The 19,246-nt window shown below is 43.5% G+C and overlaps 1 protein-coding gene across 9 annotated transcripts in view; it reads left to right on the forward strand.

Moving 5' to 3' along the window:
• LOC121532782 (protocadherin gamma-C5-like) overlaps nt 1-19,246 on the forward strand; it is a 211,211-nt gene that overhangs the window by 87,244 nt on the left and 104,721 nt on the right. Inside the window, exon 1 of one of the 9 annotated variants that reach the window (XM_045205058.1) lies at nt 9,563-12,145. The exons of 6 other annotated variants lie outside the window; for them this stretch is intronic. In XM_045205058.1, coding sequence (XP_045060993.1) covers nt 9,668-12,145 — 2,478 coding nt within the window. In that variant the 5' untranslated portion in view covers nt 9,563-9,667. Of the gene's footprint in view, nt 1-9,562; nt 12,146-16,644; nt 19,174-19,246 lie in introns of those variants that run through there. 2 more of the 9 variants (XM_045205065.1, XM_045205123.1) reach the window with 2 other exon arrangements.

Raw genomic sequence — 19,246 nt, forward strand, 5'->3', positions numbered from 1 at the left:
GTGTGCGGAGGAGCGGGTTGACGTGAGAGAACTTGGTAAGGTTGAACACCAGACGGGCTGCGGCATTCTGGATGAGTTGTAGGGGTTTAAGGGCACAGGCAGGGAGCCCAGCCAACAGCGAGTTGCAGTAATCCAGACGGGAGATGACAAGTGCCTGGATTAGGACCTGTGCCGCTTCCTGTGTAAGGCAGGGTCGTACTCTCCAAATGTTGTAGAGCATGAACCTACAGGATCGGGTCACCGCCTTAATGTTAGCGGAGAACGACAGGGTGTTGTCCAGGGTCACGCCAAGGCTCTTCACACTCTGGGAGGAGGACACAACGGAGTTGTCAACCGTGATGGCGAGATCATGGAACGGGCAGTCCTTCCCCGGGAGGAAGAGCAGCTCCGTCTTGCCAAGGTTCAGCTTGAGGTGGTGATCCGTCATCCACACTGATATGTCTGCCAGACATGCAGAGATGCGATTCGCCACCTGGTTATCAGAAGGGGGAAAGGAGAAGATTAGTTGTGTGTCGTCTGCGTAGCAATGATAGGAGAGGCCATGTGAGGATATGGCAGAGCCAAGTGACTTGGTGTATAGCGAGAATAGGAGAGGGGCCTAGAACTGAGCCCTGGGGGACACCAGTGGTGAGAGCACGTGGTGCGGAGACAGCTTCTCGCCACGCCACTTGGTAGGAGCGACCGGTCAGGTAGGACGCAATCCAAGAGTGAGCCGCGCCGGAGATGCCCAGCTCGGAGAGGGTGGAGAGGAGGATCTGATGGTTCACAGTATCAAAGGCAGCAGACAGGTCTAGAAGGACAAGAGCAGAGGAGAGAGAGTTAGCTTTAGCAGTGCGGAGAGCCTCCGTGACACAGAGAAGAGCAGTCTCAGTTGAATGACCAGTCTTGAAACCTGACTGGTTTGGATCAAGAAGGTCATTCTGAGAGAGATAGCGAGAGAGTTGGCTAAAGACGGCACACTCAAGAGTTTTGGAGAGAAAAGAAAGAAGGGATACTGGTCTGTAGTTGTTGACATCAGACTACTAACTACTAACTACTGAGTTGTTCAGCGTGAGATGAACAGCACAGTCAGAAATACAGTAACTACTAACTACTGAGTTGTGAAGAGTGAGATGAACAGCACGGTCAGAAATACAGTAACTACTAACTACTGAGTTGTTCAGAGTGAGATGAACAGCACAGTCAGAAATACAGTAACTACTAACTACTGAGTTGTGAAGAGTGAGATGAACATGACAGTCAGAAATATAGTAACTACTAACTACTGAGATGTTCAGAGTGAGATGAACAGCACGGTCAGAAATACAGTAACTACTAACTACTGAGTTGTTCAGAGTGAGATGAACAGGACGGTCAGAAATACAGTAACTTCTAACTACTGAGTTGTTCAGAGTGAAATGAACAGCACAGTCAGAAATACAGTAACTACTAACTACTGAGTTGTGAAGAGTGAGATGAACAGGACAGTCAGAAATATAGTAACTACTAAATACTGAGTTGTTCAGAGTGAGATGAACAGGACGGTCAGAAATACAGTAACTACTAACTACTGAGTTGTTCAGAGTGAGATGAACAGGACGGTCAAAAATACATTAACTACTAGCTACTGAGTTGTTCAGAGTGAGATGAACAGGACAGTCAGAAAGACAGTAACTACTAACTACTGAGTTGTTTGGAGTGAGATGAACAGGACAGTCAGAAATACAGTAACTACTAACTACTGAGTTGTTCAGAGTGAGATGAACAGGACAGTCAGAAATACAGTAACTACTAACTACTGAGATGTTCAGAGTGAGATGAACAGGAGAGTCAGAAATACAGTAACTACTAACTACTGAGATGTTCAGAGTGAGATGAACAGGACAGTCAGAAATACAGTAACTACTAACTACTGAGTTGTTCAGAGTGAGATGAACAGGACAGTCAGAAATACAGTAACTACTAACTACTGAGATGTTCAGAGTGAGATGAACAGGACAACAGAAAACAGTTCTCTTTTTATTTTTTCCTTCTTCATTGAACTAGTAAACGTTTAGCACAATAGCTGTGTGTGTTTGTTTGTGTGTGTGTGTGTGTGTGTGTTTAGTGCAGCTTAGTGCAGATGTATTGAAGGAGCTGTTTAATTTCACTCAATCCTACAGAGTTCTCCTGTCCTCTGAGGGCCTCCACGTAGCTGCACTGGTCCTGCTGTTGGGCCCTGTGGAGGGGGGCCAGGTCTGGCTGGTCTGGTAGAGGTGGTGGTCTGGTGTGGGGTAGTAGGGCCCGGTCCAGTCTGGCTGCGCTGATGGAGGTGGTGATGCTCTGGTGGATGGGGCCTGTGGGGTGCGCTGGGTCTGGTGGGGCGTTGATGGGGCCTGGGGCTCGTTGGTGGTGCAGTGTTCTGGTAGGGGTCTCTCAGTCTCTGCTGCTGCTGCTGCTGATGCTGCTAGCGCTGCCTCAGTGGCCATGTTGTTATGGTTACCACCAGTAAACAGTTGGAGCAAGCCAGTAAGCTAGTTGACAAATTTGAATTTAGCTAGCTAGCACGATTAAGATTGCTCTTTTAACTCACACTCTGTCAATCTTTTCCTTCTGTGTTGATCTTCAGCTGTACCATTTGATTACCTATATATTTTTTGCTAATTGAACTCTTAACAACCAAAGTTATAACATGTCAGGAGCTGTTCGTCTGCATGACTCTCTCTCTCTCTCTCTCTCTCTCTCTCTCTCTCTCTCTCTCTCTCTCTCTCTCTCTCTCTCTCTCTCTCTCTCTCTCTCTCAGGCATGCTCTGTGTGTTTTCCAGGTAGAACAGATAGTGCCTTCATATAAAGAGTAACATCTGTTGCTGGTCCTGACCACCACAGGACTAAGTGATAGATAACCGATACAGGGATGGGTTCTAACAGATGAACCATGCTAAGGATGCTCAATCCCCGGTTCACACTCACCTTCTGCACTTTAACTGTGTGATACAGGCTTATCTGAACGCAAGCTCTGCCTGTCCTCTCCGTGTGCTCACCAGCAGCCCAGCATCACACCCACAGTGGTTATGAAACAACTACAGCGGTTTCACCAGCAGCCCAGCGTCACACCTACAGCGGTTTCACCAGCAGCCCAGCGTCACACCCACAGTGGTTATGTCACACCTACAGCGGTTTCACCAGCAGCCCAGCGTCACACCCACAGCGGTTATGTCATACCTACAGCGGTTTTTACCAGCAGCCCAGCGTCACACCCACAGCGGTTATGTCACACCTACAGCGGTTTCACCAGCAGCCCAGCGTCACACCCACAGTGGTTATGTCACACCTACAGCGGTTTCACCAGCAGCCCAGCGTCACACCCACAGCGGTTATGTCACACCTACAGTGGTTATGTCACACCTACAGTGGTTATGTCACACCCACAGTGGTTATGTCACACCTACAGTGGATATTTACATGTTACATTTTTAGTCATTTAGCAGATGCTCTTATCCAGAGCGACTTACAGTTAGTCAGTGCATACATTTTCATATGCACTACACACCTACAGTGGTTATGTCACACCTACAACCCACAGTGTTTATGAAAGACCTACGGTGGTTATGTCACACCTACAGTGATTATGTCACACCTACAGTGGTTAAATCACACCTACAGTGATTATGTCACACCTACAGTGATTATGTCACACCTACAGTGGTTAAATCACACCTACAGTGATTATGTCACACCCACAGTGGTTATGTCACACCTACAGTGGTTATGTCACATCTACAGTGATTATGTCACACCTACAGTGGTTATGTCACACCTACAGGGGTTATGTCACACCTACAGTGGTTATGTCACACCTACAGTGGTTATGTCAAACCTACAGTGATTATGTCACACCTACAGTGGTTATGTCACATCTACAGTGATTATGTCACACCTACAGTGGTTATGTCACACCTACAGTGGTTATGTCACACCTACAGTGGTTATGTCAAACCTACAGTGATTATGTCACACCTACAGTGGTTATGTCACATCTACAGTGATTATGTCACACCTACAGTGGTTATGTCACACCTACAGTGGTTATGTCACATCTACAGTGATTATGTCACACCCACAGTGGTTATGTCACACCTACAGTGGTTATGTCACACCTACAGTGATTATGTTACACCTACAGTGGTTATGTCACATCTACAGTGATTATGTCACACCTACAGTGGTTATGTCACACCTACAGTGGTTATGTCACACCCACAGTGGTTATGTCACACCTACAGTGATTATGTTACACCTACAATTTTTATGTCACGCCTACAGTGATTATGTCACACCTACAGTGGTTATGTCACACATACAGTGGTTATGTCACACCCACAGTGGTTATTTACATTATACATTTTTAGTCATTTAGCAGACACTCTTATCCAGAGTGACTTACAGTTAGTGAGTGCATACATTTTCAAATGCACTACACACCTACAGTGGTTATGTCACACCTACAGTGGTTATGTTACACCTCATTACCTCTCATATTACCTGTCATTGAAAAGGTAAGGTCAGGGAAAAGGTCATTACAAGGAAAGGTCAGAGGTTCAGTGTTGCTGTGTCCTGGTCAGTGGGTGGACTGTGTGGTCACATGAAGGCCTCGGATAGAGCCAGTGATCTGGCTATTCTCAAGACAGAGGTTAAACTGTTATGCAATGGATAGTGTGTGTGTGTGTGTGTGCGTGTGCGTCTGCGAGTCCTCAGCACAGAGCAGAGTGGAGAGCTTGTCTTATTGGTTAGATTTCCATGTGAACCTATGTATGCTCATGTTATGTCTGCAGGCTTAGTAATGGTCCACATTTCAGTCATGGGAGGAAGGAGGAAAAATATGAATCATAAACAGCATTATGAAATCCCAATTTGTCTGCTATGCTGTCCTGTAGCCATGGCCTAGCCAATGTGATACACATGGTGTTACAGGGCTTTAACTAGTGCCCAAACCTTTTCCTGTTCAGGTCATGTGATTCGGAAACACTCCTGGGCCTTGCATTGTGTTGTGGTGTGTGGTACATTTCAAATGGCTTCTGTTTACTTACTTTTGATTTCCTGCATTCTCTGGTTTAGTCTGAATAGTCCTAATATTTTGCATTGATCAGGAGTAGACTAATGTGCTCACACTGTGCAAGTGTATATAAGGTCTGTTGACAACCTGTACTTGTGAAAAAAAGCCCCCACTGCATTGTTGGGATACTCAGTACTAATCAGTACTCCTTTGTTACCTCCTCACCAATCCACCACTACAGATGCCCTGTTATCGAGACTGAATTAACCTGAATTATTCCACAGAACGCTGCTGTGCAATTTTTCTGGTCCAACTTTTGTGTACCATATCAAACAATCATTGGAATGTCTTCCTAACTATCTGTTTTTTTCCTCTCTCTTTTTGTCTTTCTCTTTGGCATCCCTCTCCTTCTGAATGGACCTCCTCTACATGGATAACAGGTAAGAAACTTTAACTTTTCTAAATGTTGTTTGCAAAGCACACACACAATGAGCTTCACTGGATCAGGAACAACAACAGTAACTAAGGCATCAGGTGTCAGTTACTGGATCTCATAAACGGATGCTTTAGTCCAGGTCTGGGAGGAGATCCCTCAGGAGACCATCCGCCACCTCATCAGGAGCATGCCCAGGCGTTGTAGGGAGGTCATACAGGCATGTGGAGGCCACACACACTACTGAGCCTCGTTTTGACTTGTTTTAAGGACATTACATCAAAGTTGGATCAGCCTGTAGTGTGGTTTTCCACTTTAATTTTGAGGGTGACTCCAAATCCAGACCTCCATGGGTTGATACATTTGATTTCCATTGATAATTTTTGTGTGATTTTGTTGTCAGCACATTCAACTATGTAAAGAAAAAAGTATTTAATAAGATTATTTCATTCATTCAGATCTAGGATGTGTTATTTTAGTGTTCCCTTTATTTTTTTGAGCAGTGTATACATATGTCTCTGTCTGTCTGTCTCTCTTTCTCTCCCTCTGTCTCTCTGTCTGTCTCTCTCTGTCTCTGTCGTTGTCTGTTTGTCTCTCTGTCTCTGTCTCTCTCTTTCCTTCTCTCTCTCTCTTTCCCTCTCTCTCTTCCTCTATCTCTCTCTCTGTTTCCCTCTTTCCTTCTCTCTCTCTCTCTCTCTCTTTCCCTCTCTCACGTCATCTCTCTCTCTCTCTCTCTCTCTCTCTCTCTCTCTCTCTCTCTCTCTCTCTCTCTCTCTCTTTCCCAATGTATTTTATCTCTCCATTGTTCCCCCTTCCAAACAGCAACTATTTTGTATCTTTCTTTGTAAAGCTCCAAAGAAAGAAGTATGTATCAATGCAAACTCTATCATTTCAAAGTAGCTTTGTATTAAAAAACAAAGCAAGTAAAGTTCTAATGAACAGCCCCTGTGGTGGTCTTAAAACAGTGTTCTCATTTCAGTGTGTGCAATGCACTTCTAGACCTACTTTCATCTGGCATTAATATTTATACCACTGCCTCCTGATGTGGAGCCACCAACTGAATAATGCACGTTCATAATGTTTGCGGCTACATAACATGTGAATGCCTGGTGCAGTCAGCTGTTTTAATGCTTACAGCCAGATGGCCCACCTGTGTGACTTACTAAAAACACACACTAACCTGCTGTGCTGATCAACCCTACATACACAAATCACCAAGGTAGAGAGATTAGAGGGCAGAATTGGTATTACTTCTGTCCTTAGTGGAGTGTTGAACTGGACTCTCTCTCTTCTAAATGGGTTTTATCCTATCTCAGATGTACAGTACCAGACAAAAGTTTGGACACACCTACTCATTCAAGGGTTTTTCTTTATTTGTTACTATTTTCTACACTGTAGAATAATAGTGAAGACATCAAAACTATGAAATAACACATATGGAATCATGTAGTAACCAAAAAAGTGTTAAACAAATCAAAATATATTTTATATTTGAGATTCTTCAAATAGCCACCCTTTGCCTTGATGACAGCTTTGCACACTCTTGGCATTCTCTCAACCAGCTTCACCTGGAATGCTTTTCCAACAGTCTTGAAGGAGTTCCCACATATGCTGAGCACTTGTTGGCTGCTTTTCCTTTACTATGCGGTCTACCTCATCCCAAACCATCTCAATTGGGTTTAGGTCAGGTGATTGTGGAGGCCAGGTCATCTGATGCAGCACTCCATCACTCTCCTTCTTGGTCAAATAGCCCTTACACAGCCTGGAGGTGTGTTTGGTCATTGTCCTGTTGAAAAACAAATGATAGTCCCACTAAGCGCAAACCAGACGTGATGGTGTATCGCTGCAGAATGCTGTGGTAGCCATCCTGGTTGAGTGTGCCTGGAATTCTAAATTAATCACAGACAGTTTCACCAGCAAAGCACCCACACACCATCACACCTCCTCCTTCATGCTTCACGGTGGGAACCACACAAGCAGAGATCATCTGTTCACCTACTCTGCGTCTCACAAAGACACGGTGGTTGGAACCAAAAAGGTAACTCTGGGCGTTTCTTTCCTGTGGCGGTCCTCATGAGAGACAGTTTCATCATAGCACTTGATGGTTTTTGCGACTGCACTTGAAGAAACTTTCAAATTTCTTGAAATGTTCTGTATTGACTGACCTTCATGTCTTAAGGTAATGATGGACTGTCATTTCTCTTTGCTTATTTGAGCTGTTCTTGCCATAATATGGACTTGGTCTTTTACTAAATAGGGCTATCTTCTGTATTTTACCCCTACTTAGTCACAAGACAACTGATTTGCTCAAACGCATTAAGAAGGAAATAAATTCCACAAATTAACTTTTAACAAGGCACACCTGTTAATTATAATGCATTCCAGGTGACTACCTCATGAATCTGGTTGAGAGAATGCCAAGAGTGTGCAAAGCTGTCATCAAGGCAAAGGGTGACTATTTGAAGAATCTCAAATATAACATATATTTTGATTTGTTTAACACTTTTTTGGTTACTACATGATTCTATATGTGTTATTTCATAGTTTTGATGTCTTCACTATTATTCTACAATGTAAAAAATAGTCAAAATAAAGAAAAACCCTTGAATGAGTAGGTGTGTCCAAACGTTTGACTGGTACTGTAGGTCACTGGACAGATTGGGTCATTAATCATATTTTGGGTTCATACAGGAATGGTTACTGGACCACACATATCGGTCACTGTGACTGTGTGTGTGTGTGTGTGTGTGGTTATGTACACTACATTGGAGGGAGGGAGGGAGGGAGGGAGGGAGGGAGGGGGTTGTGTGTGCTCACTGTAAATTTGTAGTGCAGAGTTCAGAAACTGTCCGCACAATGACTTTGTGACTACGTTAGAAGGGAAACTGGGTTTTGCTGGGTTTTCTCTCAGCTCATACATATACATTGTCAGTGTAATAGACATCAGTAGTCTATACTATGGTTGCTTATTGCCCTCCAGTGGTGGTTGTTTAGTATCAAACCAGCATTCCCATGTCATGGGCACACTCATATGGAATCTCTGTCCCACTTGACAACAGACTTCATAAGCATGCTGTTTTACTAACAAGTCAATGTTAAAATGTTTTACATTTGTTGGCAACAGAAATATCATCTGGTAGCTCCCATTAGAGTACCATTAGACACATTCAGTGCTGTGTGCACCTATCTAAGTTTTAAGACAACCCTGATGTTTTAAAACCCTAAGATGTGGCCCTACATCAGACATTTCTGTTTCATGAAACAACATTTGGTCGGGCAGTCATTCATTGACCAAGGCTTTAAATAGAGGGTTCATAGGCCTGTGATGTTAAAAAAATAAAAATGTAGCCTTTATTTTAACACGGAGTCATGCTGAGACCAAGGTCTCTTTCACAGAGCCCTGTATACACATCAATACACTTCCATATGCACATCAATATATACATCAGTATTCACAAAAGCAAAACAAAAAATTCACATTATTCTATAAAAAGTTCCTCAATCAGCCTTTTGAATTGCCTTAGAGTATAGGTAGGCAACTAGATTCAGCAGCGGGACGATTTTTGTCGGAGCTAATGGTCGGGGGGCCGGAACATAATAATTTGTACACTGCAAATTGACCAGAACTAAGCCCAAAAATAGATTGTATTTGAAAATAACAATCATTTCATACCTTGATTACAATGAGACACCATCACTAGTCTATGTGTTTTATTCATGGGAATACTTGGAAATAGATTTCCTAAATTAAACTAATTTTTTGCTGAATTCCTGGTGATTTTACAGTTTTTTTTATCTCAAAATAAAATCATTAAACTACTTTATCATTAGAAAAAACTTTGGGTGGCCAAAACAGGCACCAATTTTAGAGAGCCTTGGAGATCTTCCACAAGCAAGGTGCAAAAATAATAAGCAGATTTACCTAACTCAGTGGAGATCGAAGGGATCTCCAGAGTTAGCCATCCCTGAGACCGAGTCTGGTATCTCGTACGTCTTGTATGTCGTTTTGCACACTCACTCTGAGTGGTGCTGTTGTCCAAGAGACCTATCTCAGCTCAGGCCCATATAACTGCTGTTACAAGGTACACACGTCAGCGACAAGACAAAGCAAGGATCATTGCGCACACAACCATCGAAGCAGTTTTAACGGAGTACAAGCAACAATATCTTCTTGAGACAAATATATATCTAACGTTGGCTTTTCTGTTGTATAGGACTTTTGGATGGCATCATATTTCCCAGTTTTGCGTAACGTTATGGATATTTTTGGGAGGATGGGCGCAGGAGAGGCTTTGAAGAGCGCAGGCTGGGGTTTGAGATGGCAAGTACTAGTTTCCATTTTGCTTGTCTGCGTACTGAGTGCGGTGAATGGACAGATTCGATATTCTATACCAGAGGAGATGAGAAAGGGTTTGTTTGTCGGAGATGTGGCGAAAGACCTTGGTTTGGACATCAAGAGGCTGGTTTCAGGTCGGGCGCAGTTAGTTATAGACGGTAATAACCAATATGTAGAGCTGAATCCGAACAAAGGACATCTGGTTGTGAAAGAAAGGATTGACAGGGAGAAACTGTGCGGTCTGAAATCTCCGTGTAGTTTCAGTTTAGAGATTGTCTTAGAACATCCGCTTGAATTATTTTCGATTACTATCGAAATTCAAGACATAAACGACCATGCCCCAGCGTTTTCTAAGAAGGAACTTAATTTAGAAATCAGTGAATCTGCACCTATAGGGACCGTGTTCTTGCTAGACAGTGCCGCGGACCCTGACGTAGGTATCAACTCCCTTCAAAGCTATTCTCTAAAACCAACTGATCATTTTGTTCTCAAACAGCATAGTCGAGCCGACGGCAGTAAATACGCAGAGATGGTGTTGCAGTCTGCACTTGACCGTGAAAAACAGAGCGAACACTCCCTGATACTAACTGCAGTCGATGGTGGAAACCCACAGAGAACTGGAACCGTTAAGATACATATTACTGTTCTAGACGCAAACGACAATGCACCTGTATTTACGGAGTCTTTGTACAAAGCCACTGTTATAGAACACACACTGGGAGGCACAGCTGTAGCAAAGGTAAGTGCCATCGATGCAGATCAAGGGTATAACGGAAATGTGACGTATTCCTTCACACATATGGATGAGGGTACCCCACCCTTGTTCAATATAGATCCCTATACCGGGGAGATTAAAGTAACTGGTGCCATAGATTACGAAACTGTTCAGAATTACGAGATAAACATTCAAGCTAAAGACCCATGGGGTCTGACAAGTGCGAGTAAATTAATTATTGATATCCTAGATGTGAATGATAACACTCCGATCATAACCATGACATCGTTTTCGGGTAAAATCGCAGAGGATTCTATCCCTGGTACTGTTGTGGCATTGATAAGTGTCCAGGATGTAGACTCTGGTAAAAACGGACAGGTGCGTTTAAACATCAACGAAAATCTCCCTTTTAAGATAAAGACGTCTCTTAGAAACTACTACACCTTGGTAACTGAGAAGAGCTTAGACCGGGAGAAAGTTTCTAGCTACAACATTACCCTCACTGCCACCGATGAAGGTTTACCTCCGTTATCAAGCATGAAAACGGTCGTTTTAGACATCACTGATGTTAATGACAACGCACCAGCTTTTAGTCAAAATGTGTATAGCACGCACGTTATGGAAAACAATTCTCCCGGTGTTTCAGTGCTCGCTATTCAAGCGACGGATCCAGATAGGGGCCAAAACGCACGAATCTCTTATTATCTAATTGACAGTGAGCTAAACGGAAACCCAGTCTCCAACTATTTCTCAATTAACTCTGAGAACGGTGTGATTCACTCAGTGCGCTCACTGGATTATGAACAGGTTAAGGAGTTCAAAATACACGTCAAAGCTCAAGACGGAGGCTCACCACATCTTAGTAGTAATACAACTGTTCTGATATATGTACAAGACCAGAACGACAACGCGCCTCAGGTTCTGTACCCAGTCCCGACTAGCAGCTCTCTGGTGGCTGAAATGGTGCCTCGTTCAGCAGATGTGGGCTATCTTGTCACTAAAGTGGTGGCTGTTGATGTGGACTCTGGACAGAATGCCTGGCTCTCCTATAAACTGCAGAAAGCGACAGACAGGGCGCTGTTTGAAGTGGGCTTACAGAATGGAGAAATAAGAACTATACGCCAAGTCAATGATAAAGATGCTGTGAAACAAAGGCTCACTGTTGTAGTGGAGGACAACGGGCAGCCCTCTCGTTCAGCTACAGTCAATGTTAACGTGGCGGTGGCGGACAGCTTCCCTGAAGTGCTCTCGGAGTTCACTGACTTTACGCATGACACGGAGTACAATGACAACCTGACTTTTTACTTAGTCTTGGCTTTGGCTGTAGTCTCATTTCTGTTCATCACATGTTTAGTGGTTATTATATCAGTGAAAATATACAGATGGAGACAGTCTCGCATCCTCTATCATTCCAATCTCCCGGTGATTCCGTATTATCCACCGCGTTACGCAGACACTTTGGGGACAGGAACTCTACAGCACGTGTACAATTACGAGGTGTGCAGGACGACTGACTCCAGAAAGAGTGACTGTAAGTTCGCCAGACCCTGTAGTCAGAACGTACTGATAATGGACCCCAGTTCTACAGGGACGATGCAGCGCATGCAGAGCGAAAATAACATATTGGATGAACCAGACTCGCCAATAGAGGTGAGTTTATTGAAGCAAATTAATTGTTGCAATTATTATTTATTTTTTGCCATTTTACAACTATTTTCTTCTCGAGCTTCGGGGCTCGTTTTTCTCAGCATCTCTCTTTTCTTTTTGGTCAATGAAAGATTGTACATTTTTAGCAACAAAAACAATAGTTGTAGGTCAGCTAAGTGATACAACGTGAGCGTTGTAAGGCTGTTTCAGAACCACACCGTGTGGACAGCACATATTTTGTCTTAATAGCGAGCATAGGAGCTCCGCTCACTCATACCTTGTATGCATTGCCTATTTTCAACCACTGGCTGCTGAACAACTGTTATTTGTCTGTTAAGTAGACCTACTGTACGTGTAAAAATGCTTAGGCTAAACAGCATACAGCTTTTTCGAGCTTTTAGGTAGTTGGTAAAACACTGTTGCATTAATGATTAGATAGTGAGTGGAAAGAGCACATATTTATAAGGAAAATGGCATGTGGAATTATATGCACTGTTTTTTCCACGACACTCAAGCGATCTGTCTCTGTCCATCGCCCTGGCGCTGAACCCTCAGACCGTTGCTCTTCGGTGTTGCTTATAGTGCATTTACAGTAGCCTGACACATTCTGAGATTGATTCGACTAGTTATACATTTCATTAATTTGGTCTTCTTGTGTAGCTATCTATATCACATTTTCTTCTTCCTGAAGCATAAGAAATACTTCTGTTTTCAATGCTTGATTTTTTTATGACATCGTAACTTGACGTTTTGGTGCATGTGGATTGTGTAATTTCTGCAGTGCATTTGCCGTGTTCGCACTCTGAGTGCCGCTGTTGATCAATTATTGTCTCTACAGGTTAATTCTCTCTCTGGGTGGCGCAGTGGCCCATCCTATATTCTTTCTAACTGATTCACGCACACAGAGACCTCAAACGGACCGACAGCACTTGGTATAAACGTCTTCACGGATTATTTTCATTCGTTTCTCTGGGAACTGTAGTTTATTTTTATTTTTCATTTCTGGATGTACTGATGATCGATATTATATAACCAAAAGCAGTAAATATAAGGGTGATCTGTTTTTATTCGGTGGAATGGATGGTTGGTGTACGACAGGCCGCAGAGGCTGGTGGCAAGTACTGTTTTTCATTCTTTGTCCGTGCGCCCTAGATTCTGTTACAGGGCAGGCACGGTATTCCATACCCGAGGAGCAGTCAGAGGGTTCGATCGTTGGAAACATTGGTAGAGATTTGGGTTTGGAGGTGAAGAGGCTAGTGGCGGGTAAAGCTCGCATTATAACAAAAGGAGCACGACAGTATGTAGATCTGAACCAAGACAAAGGGCTCCTCGTTGTTAAAGAGAGAATAGACCGAGAGGAGCTCTGCGGACAGACTACGCCTTGTAGCTTCAGCTTTGAGCTTATCATAGAAAACCCCATTCAGTTATATCGAGTTACAGTAGAGGTTCGTGACATTAACGATAACACCCCGTGCTTTCCAAAGGATGAAATCAATTTGGAAATCAGCGAAAATGCGGTGTCCGGGGCGCGCTTTTCTCTGGAGAGCGCGGTCGACCCTGACGTTGGTGTTAACGGTATACAGAATTATTCTCTAAAACCGACAGATCATTTTAAATTAGAGGTACACAGCCAATCTGACGGTGGTAAATACATTGAGATGGTTTTGCAAACCCCCCTAGACAGAGAGAAACAGGAGAGTCTGTCGCTGATGCTTATTGCTACTGACAGAGGCGAGCCTCAGCGATCTGGAACTGTCCGCATCCATATTACCGTGCTGGATGCCAATGATAATGCGCCAGTATGTGGTCAACCAGTTTATAAAACAGACGTTAAAGAGAGCTCTCCAAAAGGCACTTTGATAACTACCGTTAGTGCAAATGATGCAGACCAGGGGGTGAATGGAGAGGTCACTTTCTCCATCGCTCATGTTGCTAAAGAGGCGAAGGAGATTTTTGAGCTTAATGTGGATACAGGGGAAATCAAATTGGTAGGAAAACTGGATTTTGAAAAGACAAAAAATTATCAATTAAACGTGAAAGCGAGGGACCACGGAGGGTTTACGGATACTTGTAAGGTTGTCATTCAAATTGTTGATGAAAACGATAATGTCCCCACAATACAACTCATGTCATTTTCTAATTCGATTCCAGAGGATTCTCCCCCTGGTACCACTGTAGCTGTTATTAATGTAGAGGACGCAGACTCAGACAGCAACGGTGTCGTTCTTTGCTCTATTAACGCAGATATTCCGTTCAAAATAGAGTCATCATTAACTGATTATTATACAATAGTCACTGAAAGCACCTTGGATAGAGAAACCGTGTCTGAGTATAACGTCACTATTACAGTTTCAGATGAAGGCTCCCCGCCTCTGTCCAGCAATAAGTACATAACTGTTAAAGTATCAGATGTTAATGACAACCCACCCAAGTTTGATCAACCTGTATATAGTAAGTCTATTCAGGAAAACAACTCGCCAGGGTTTTCTATATTCTCGGTCAGAGCGAGTGATGCTGACTGGGGTCAAAATGCCCGTGTTTCCTACTTTCTCGATGATAAACAAGTTAACGGGGTCTCTGTTTCGTCTTTCGTCTCAGTAAATTCAGAAAATGGCGCCATCCATGCTGTTAGGTCATTCGATTATGAACAAATCAAGTCGTTTCAATTCAACGTCACTGCCCGTGATGGGGGGTCTCCACCTCTCAGTTCAGTGGTCACTGTTAGACTATTAGTCCAGGACCGGAACGACAACGCGCCTCAGGTTCTGTACCCAGTCCAGACTAGCAGCTCTCTGGTGGCTGAAATGGTGCCTCGTTCAGCAGATGTGGGCTATCTTGTCACTAAAGTGGTGGCTGTTGATGTGGACTCTGGACAGAATGCTTGGCTCTCGTATAAACTGCAGAAAGCCACAGACAGGGCGCTGTTTGAAGTAGGCTTACAGAATGGAGAAATAAGAACTATACGCCAAGTCAATGATAAAGATGCTGTGAAACAAAGGCTCACTGTTGTAGTGGAGGACAACGGGCAGCCCTCTCGTTCAGCTACAGTCAATGTTAACGTGGCGGTGGCGGACAGCTTCCCTGAAGTGCTCTCGGAGTTCACTGACTTTACGCACGACAAGGAGTACAATGACAACCTGACTTTTTTCTTAGTTTTGGCTTTGGCTGTAGTGTCATTTCTGTTCATCACATGTTTAGTGGTTATTATATCAGTGAAAATATACAGATGGAGACAGTCTCGCATCCTCTATCATTCCAATCTCCCGGTTATTCCGTATTATCCACCGCGTTACGCAGACACTTTGGGGTCAGGAACTCTACAGCACGTGTACAATTACGAGGTGTGCAGGACGACTGACTCCAGAAAGAGTGACTGTAAGTTCGCCAGACCCTGTAGTCAGAACGTACTGATAATGGACCCCAGTTCTACAGGGACGATGCAGCAGATGCGGAGTGAAAAGAACATCCTGGATGAACCAGACTCTCCACTAGAGGTGAGTTTGTTTTAGCAAAGCCATTGTCTTGCAGGTCCCTTTTTTCCGTTTTGTTTTCAACTATTTTCTTCTGGAGACTCGAGGCTCCTTTTCTCATAATCTGTCTTCTATTTGGTAAATCAAAGGTTTTATATTGTCTGTAACGAAGTCAAAAATAGATTTTGGTCAGCTTTGATTTGTGTAGTATGCCTGCTGAATTTCTATAAAATTATTTCAAACGGAGTGTAACAGCTAAGTGATAGAACGGTGTAACGTTGTACGGCTTTTTCTGCACAACCTCGATGTGGACAGCGCCTGTTTTGTCATGATAGCGAGCATAGGACTGCTCCGCTCACTACAGCGTATGCATTGTCTCTTTTTAACCGTTGTCTATTGAACGAGTGTTATTTTTGTGTGATGTAGGCCTACTGCATGCGTAAAAATGCTTAGGCTAAACAGCATATCGTTTTCAAGCTTTGAGGTAGTAGGTAAAACACTATTGCATTGATGATTAGTTACTGAGAGGAAAGATCACATATTTATTGGGAAGATATGTGCATCATAGGCACTGTCACTGTCCACCGCCCAGGTGATGAACCCTCAGACCATTGCTGTTCGGTGGTGCTTATATTTACAGTAGCCTGACACATTCTGAAATTGATTCGATTAGTTTATACTTTAAAAATATATATATTATGGTGTAGCTATGTATGAATTCAAATTTTTTCCTAAAGCACAATATAAATGATGTAGTTTTCAATGTATGGTTATGCAATAACATCTTACATTGCTTGCGCTGTGCGTTATTGATTATTGGTTGACGTTTTGTATAATACATTTTGATACTGTCGCATAGTTTCTATTGTGCGTTTGCGGTGTTCGGACTCTGAGTGCCGCTGTTGATCAATGATAGTATATTCACGTTAATTCTCTCTCTGGGTGGCGCAGCGGCCCATCCTATATTCTCTCTTACTGATCGACGCACACAGAGACCTTCTCAAACGGACCGAGAGCTCTTGGTATAAACGTCCTCACGGATTATTTTATTTCGTTTTTTTCTTCATTTCTGGATGTACTGATGATCGATATTATATAACCAAAAGCAGTAAATATAAGGGTGATCTGTTTTTATTCGGTGGAATGGATGATTGGTGTACGACAGGCCGCAGAGGCTGGTGGCAAGTACTGTTTTTCATTCTTTGTCCGTGCGCCCTAGATTCTGTTACAGGGCAGGCACGGTATTCCATACCCGAGGAGCAGTCAGAGGGTTCGATCGTTGGAAACATTGGTAGAGATTTGGGTTTGGAGGTGAAGAGGCTAGTGGCGGGTAAAGCTCGCATTATAACAAAAGGAGCACGACAGTATGTAGATCTGAACCGAGACAAAGGGCTCCTCGTTGTTAAAGAGAGAATCGACCGAGAGGAGCTCTGCGGACAGACTACGCCTTGTAGCTTCAGCTTTGAGCTTATCATAGAAAACCCCATTCAGTTATATCGAGTTACAGTAGAGGTTCGTGACATTAACGATAACACCCCGTGCTTTCCAAAGGATGAAATTAATTTGGAAATCAGTGAATCTGCGGTGTTCGGGGCGCGCTTTTCTCTGGAGAGCGCCGTCGACCCTGACGTTGGTGTTAACGGTATACAGAATTATTCACTAAAACCGACAAATCATTTTAAATTAGAGGTACACAGCCAACCAGATGGAGTTAAATACGTCGAGATGATCCTGGAAAACCCTTTAGATAGGGAGAAACAGGAGACGCTTTCGCTGGTGCTGACTGCGACTGATGGAGGTGAGCCTCAGAGATCTGGCACTGTCCGCATCGCTATTACTGTCAGGGATGTGAATGACAACGCACCAGTTTGTGGCCAGCCCGTTTACAAAGCTAATGTGAATGAGAATTCCCCTGTTGGTACGTTTGTAACTACCCTTAGTGCAAATGATGCAGACCAGGGGGTGAATGGAGAGGTCACTTTCTCCATCGCTCATGTTGCTAAAGAGGCGAAGGAGCTGTTTGAGCTTAATGTGGCTACTGGAGAGATTATAGTGATAGGAAAACTGGATTTTGAAAAAACAAAATACTATCAATTAAATGTTCTGGCAAAAGATAGCGGTAGCCTCTCTGATACGTGTAAGGTTGTCATTCAAATTACTGATGAAAATGACAACGTTCCAACCATACAGCTTATGTCATTTTCAAACTCGATTCCTGAGGATTCTCCCCCTGGAACAACTGTAGCTGTAATTAATGTAGAAGATGCAGACTCTGGTATTAACGGTGTTGTCCAGTGCACTATTAACGCAGATATCCCTTTCAAAATAGAGTCATCGTTAACGGATTATTATACAATAGTCACTGAAAGTCCCTTGGATAGAGAAACCGTGTCTGAGTATAACGTCACTATTTCAGTTTCAGATGAAGGCTCTGCGCCTCTCTCCAGCAATAAGAACATAACTGTTAAAATCTCAGATATGAATGACAACCCACCCAAGTTTGATCAACCTGTATATAATAAGTCTATTCAGGAAAACAACTCGCCAGGGTTTTCTATATTCTCGGTGAGAGCGAGTGATGCTGACTGGGGTCAAAATGCCCGTGTCTCCTACTTTCTCGATGATAAACAAGTTAACGGAGTGCCTGTTTCGTCTTTCGTCTCAGTAAATTCAGAAAATGGCGCAATCCATGCTGTTAGGTCATTCGATTATGAACAAATCAAGTCGTTTCAATTCAACGTCACTGCCCGTGATGGGGGGTCTCCACCTCTCAGTTCAGTGGTCGCTGTTAGACTATTAGTCCAGGACCAGAACGACAACGCGCCTCAGGTTCTGTACCCAGTCCAGACTAGCAGCTCTCTGGTGGCTGAAATGGTGCCTCGTTCAGCAGATGTGGGCTATCTTGTCACAAAAGTCGTAGCTGTTGATGTGGACTCTGGACAGAATGCCTGGCTCTCCTATAAACTGCAGAAAGCGACAGACAGGGTGCTGTTTGAAGTAGGCTTACAGAATGGAGAAATAAGAACTATACGCCAAGTCAATGATAAAGATGCTGTGAAACAAAGGCTCACTGTTGTAGTGGAGGACAACGGGCAGCCCTCTCGTTCAGCTACAGTCAATGTTAACGTGGCGGTGGCGGACAGCTTCCCTGAAGTGCTCTCGGAGTTCACTGACTTTACGCACGACAAGGAGTACAATGACAACCTGACTTTTTACTTGGTCTTGGCTTTGGCTGTAGTCTCATTTCTGTTCATCACATGTTTAGTGGTTATTATATCAGTGAAAATATACAGATGGAGACAGTCTCGCATCCTCTATCATTCCAATCTCCCGGTTATTCCGTATTATCCACCGCGTTACGCAGACACTTTGGGGACAGGAACTCTACAGCACGTGTACAATTACGAGGTGTGCAGGACGACAGACTCCAGAAAGAGTGACTGTAAGTTCTCCAGACCCTGTAGTCAGAACGTACTTATAATGGACCCCAGTTCTACAGGGACGATGCAGCGGATGCAGAGTGAAAAGAACATATTGGATGAACCAGACTCTCCATTTGAGGTGAGTTTAATGAGTTTAAATTATAGCAAATTGTATTGAAATACATCTCATCAATGTGTCCAACGTGTCATAG

The sequence above is a fragment of the Coregonus clupeaformis genome, chromosome 2 (genome assembly GCF_020615455.1).
Source record: "Coregonus clupeaformis isolate EN_2021a chromosome 2, ASM2061545v1, whole genome shotgun sequence".
NCBI classification, from domain to species: domain Eukaryota; kingdom Metazoa; phylum Chordata; class Actinopteri; order Salmoniformes; family Salmonidae; genus Coregonus; species Coregonus clupeaformis.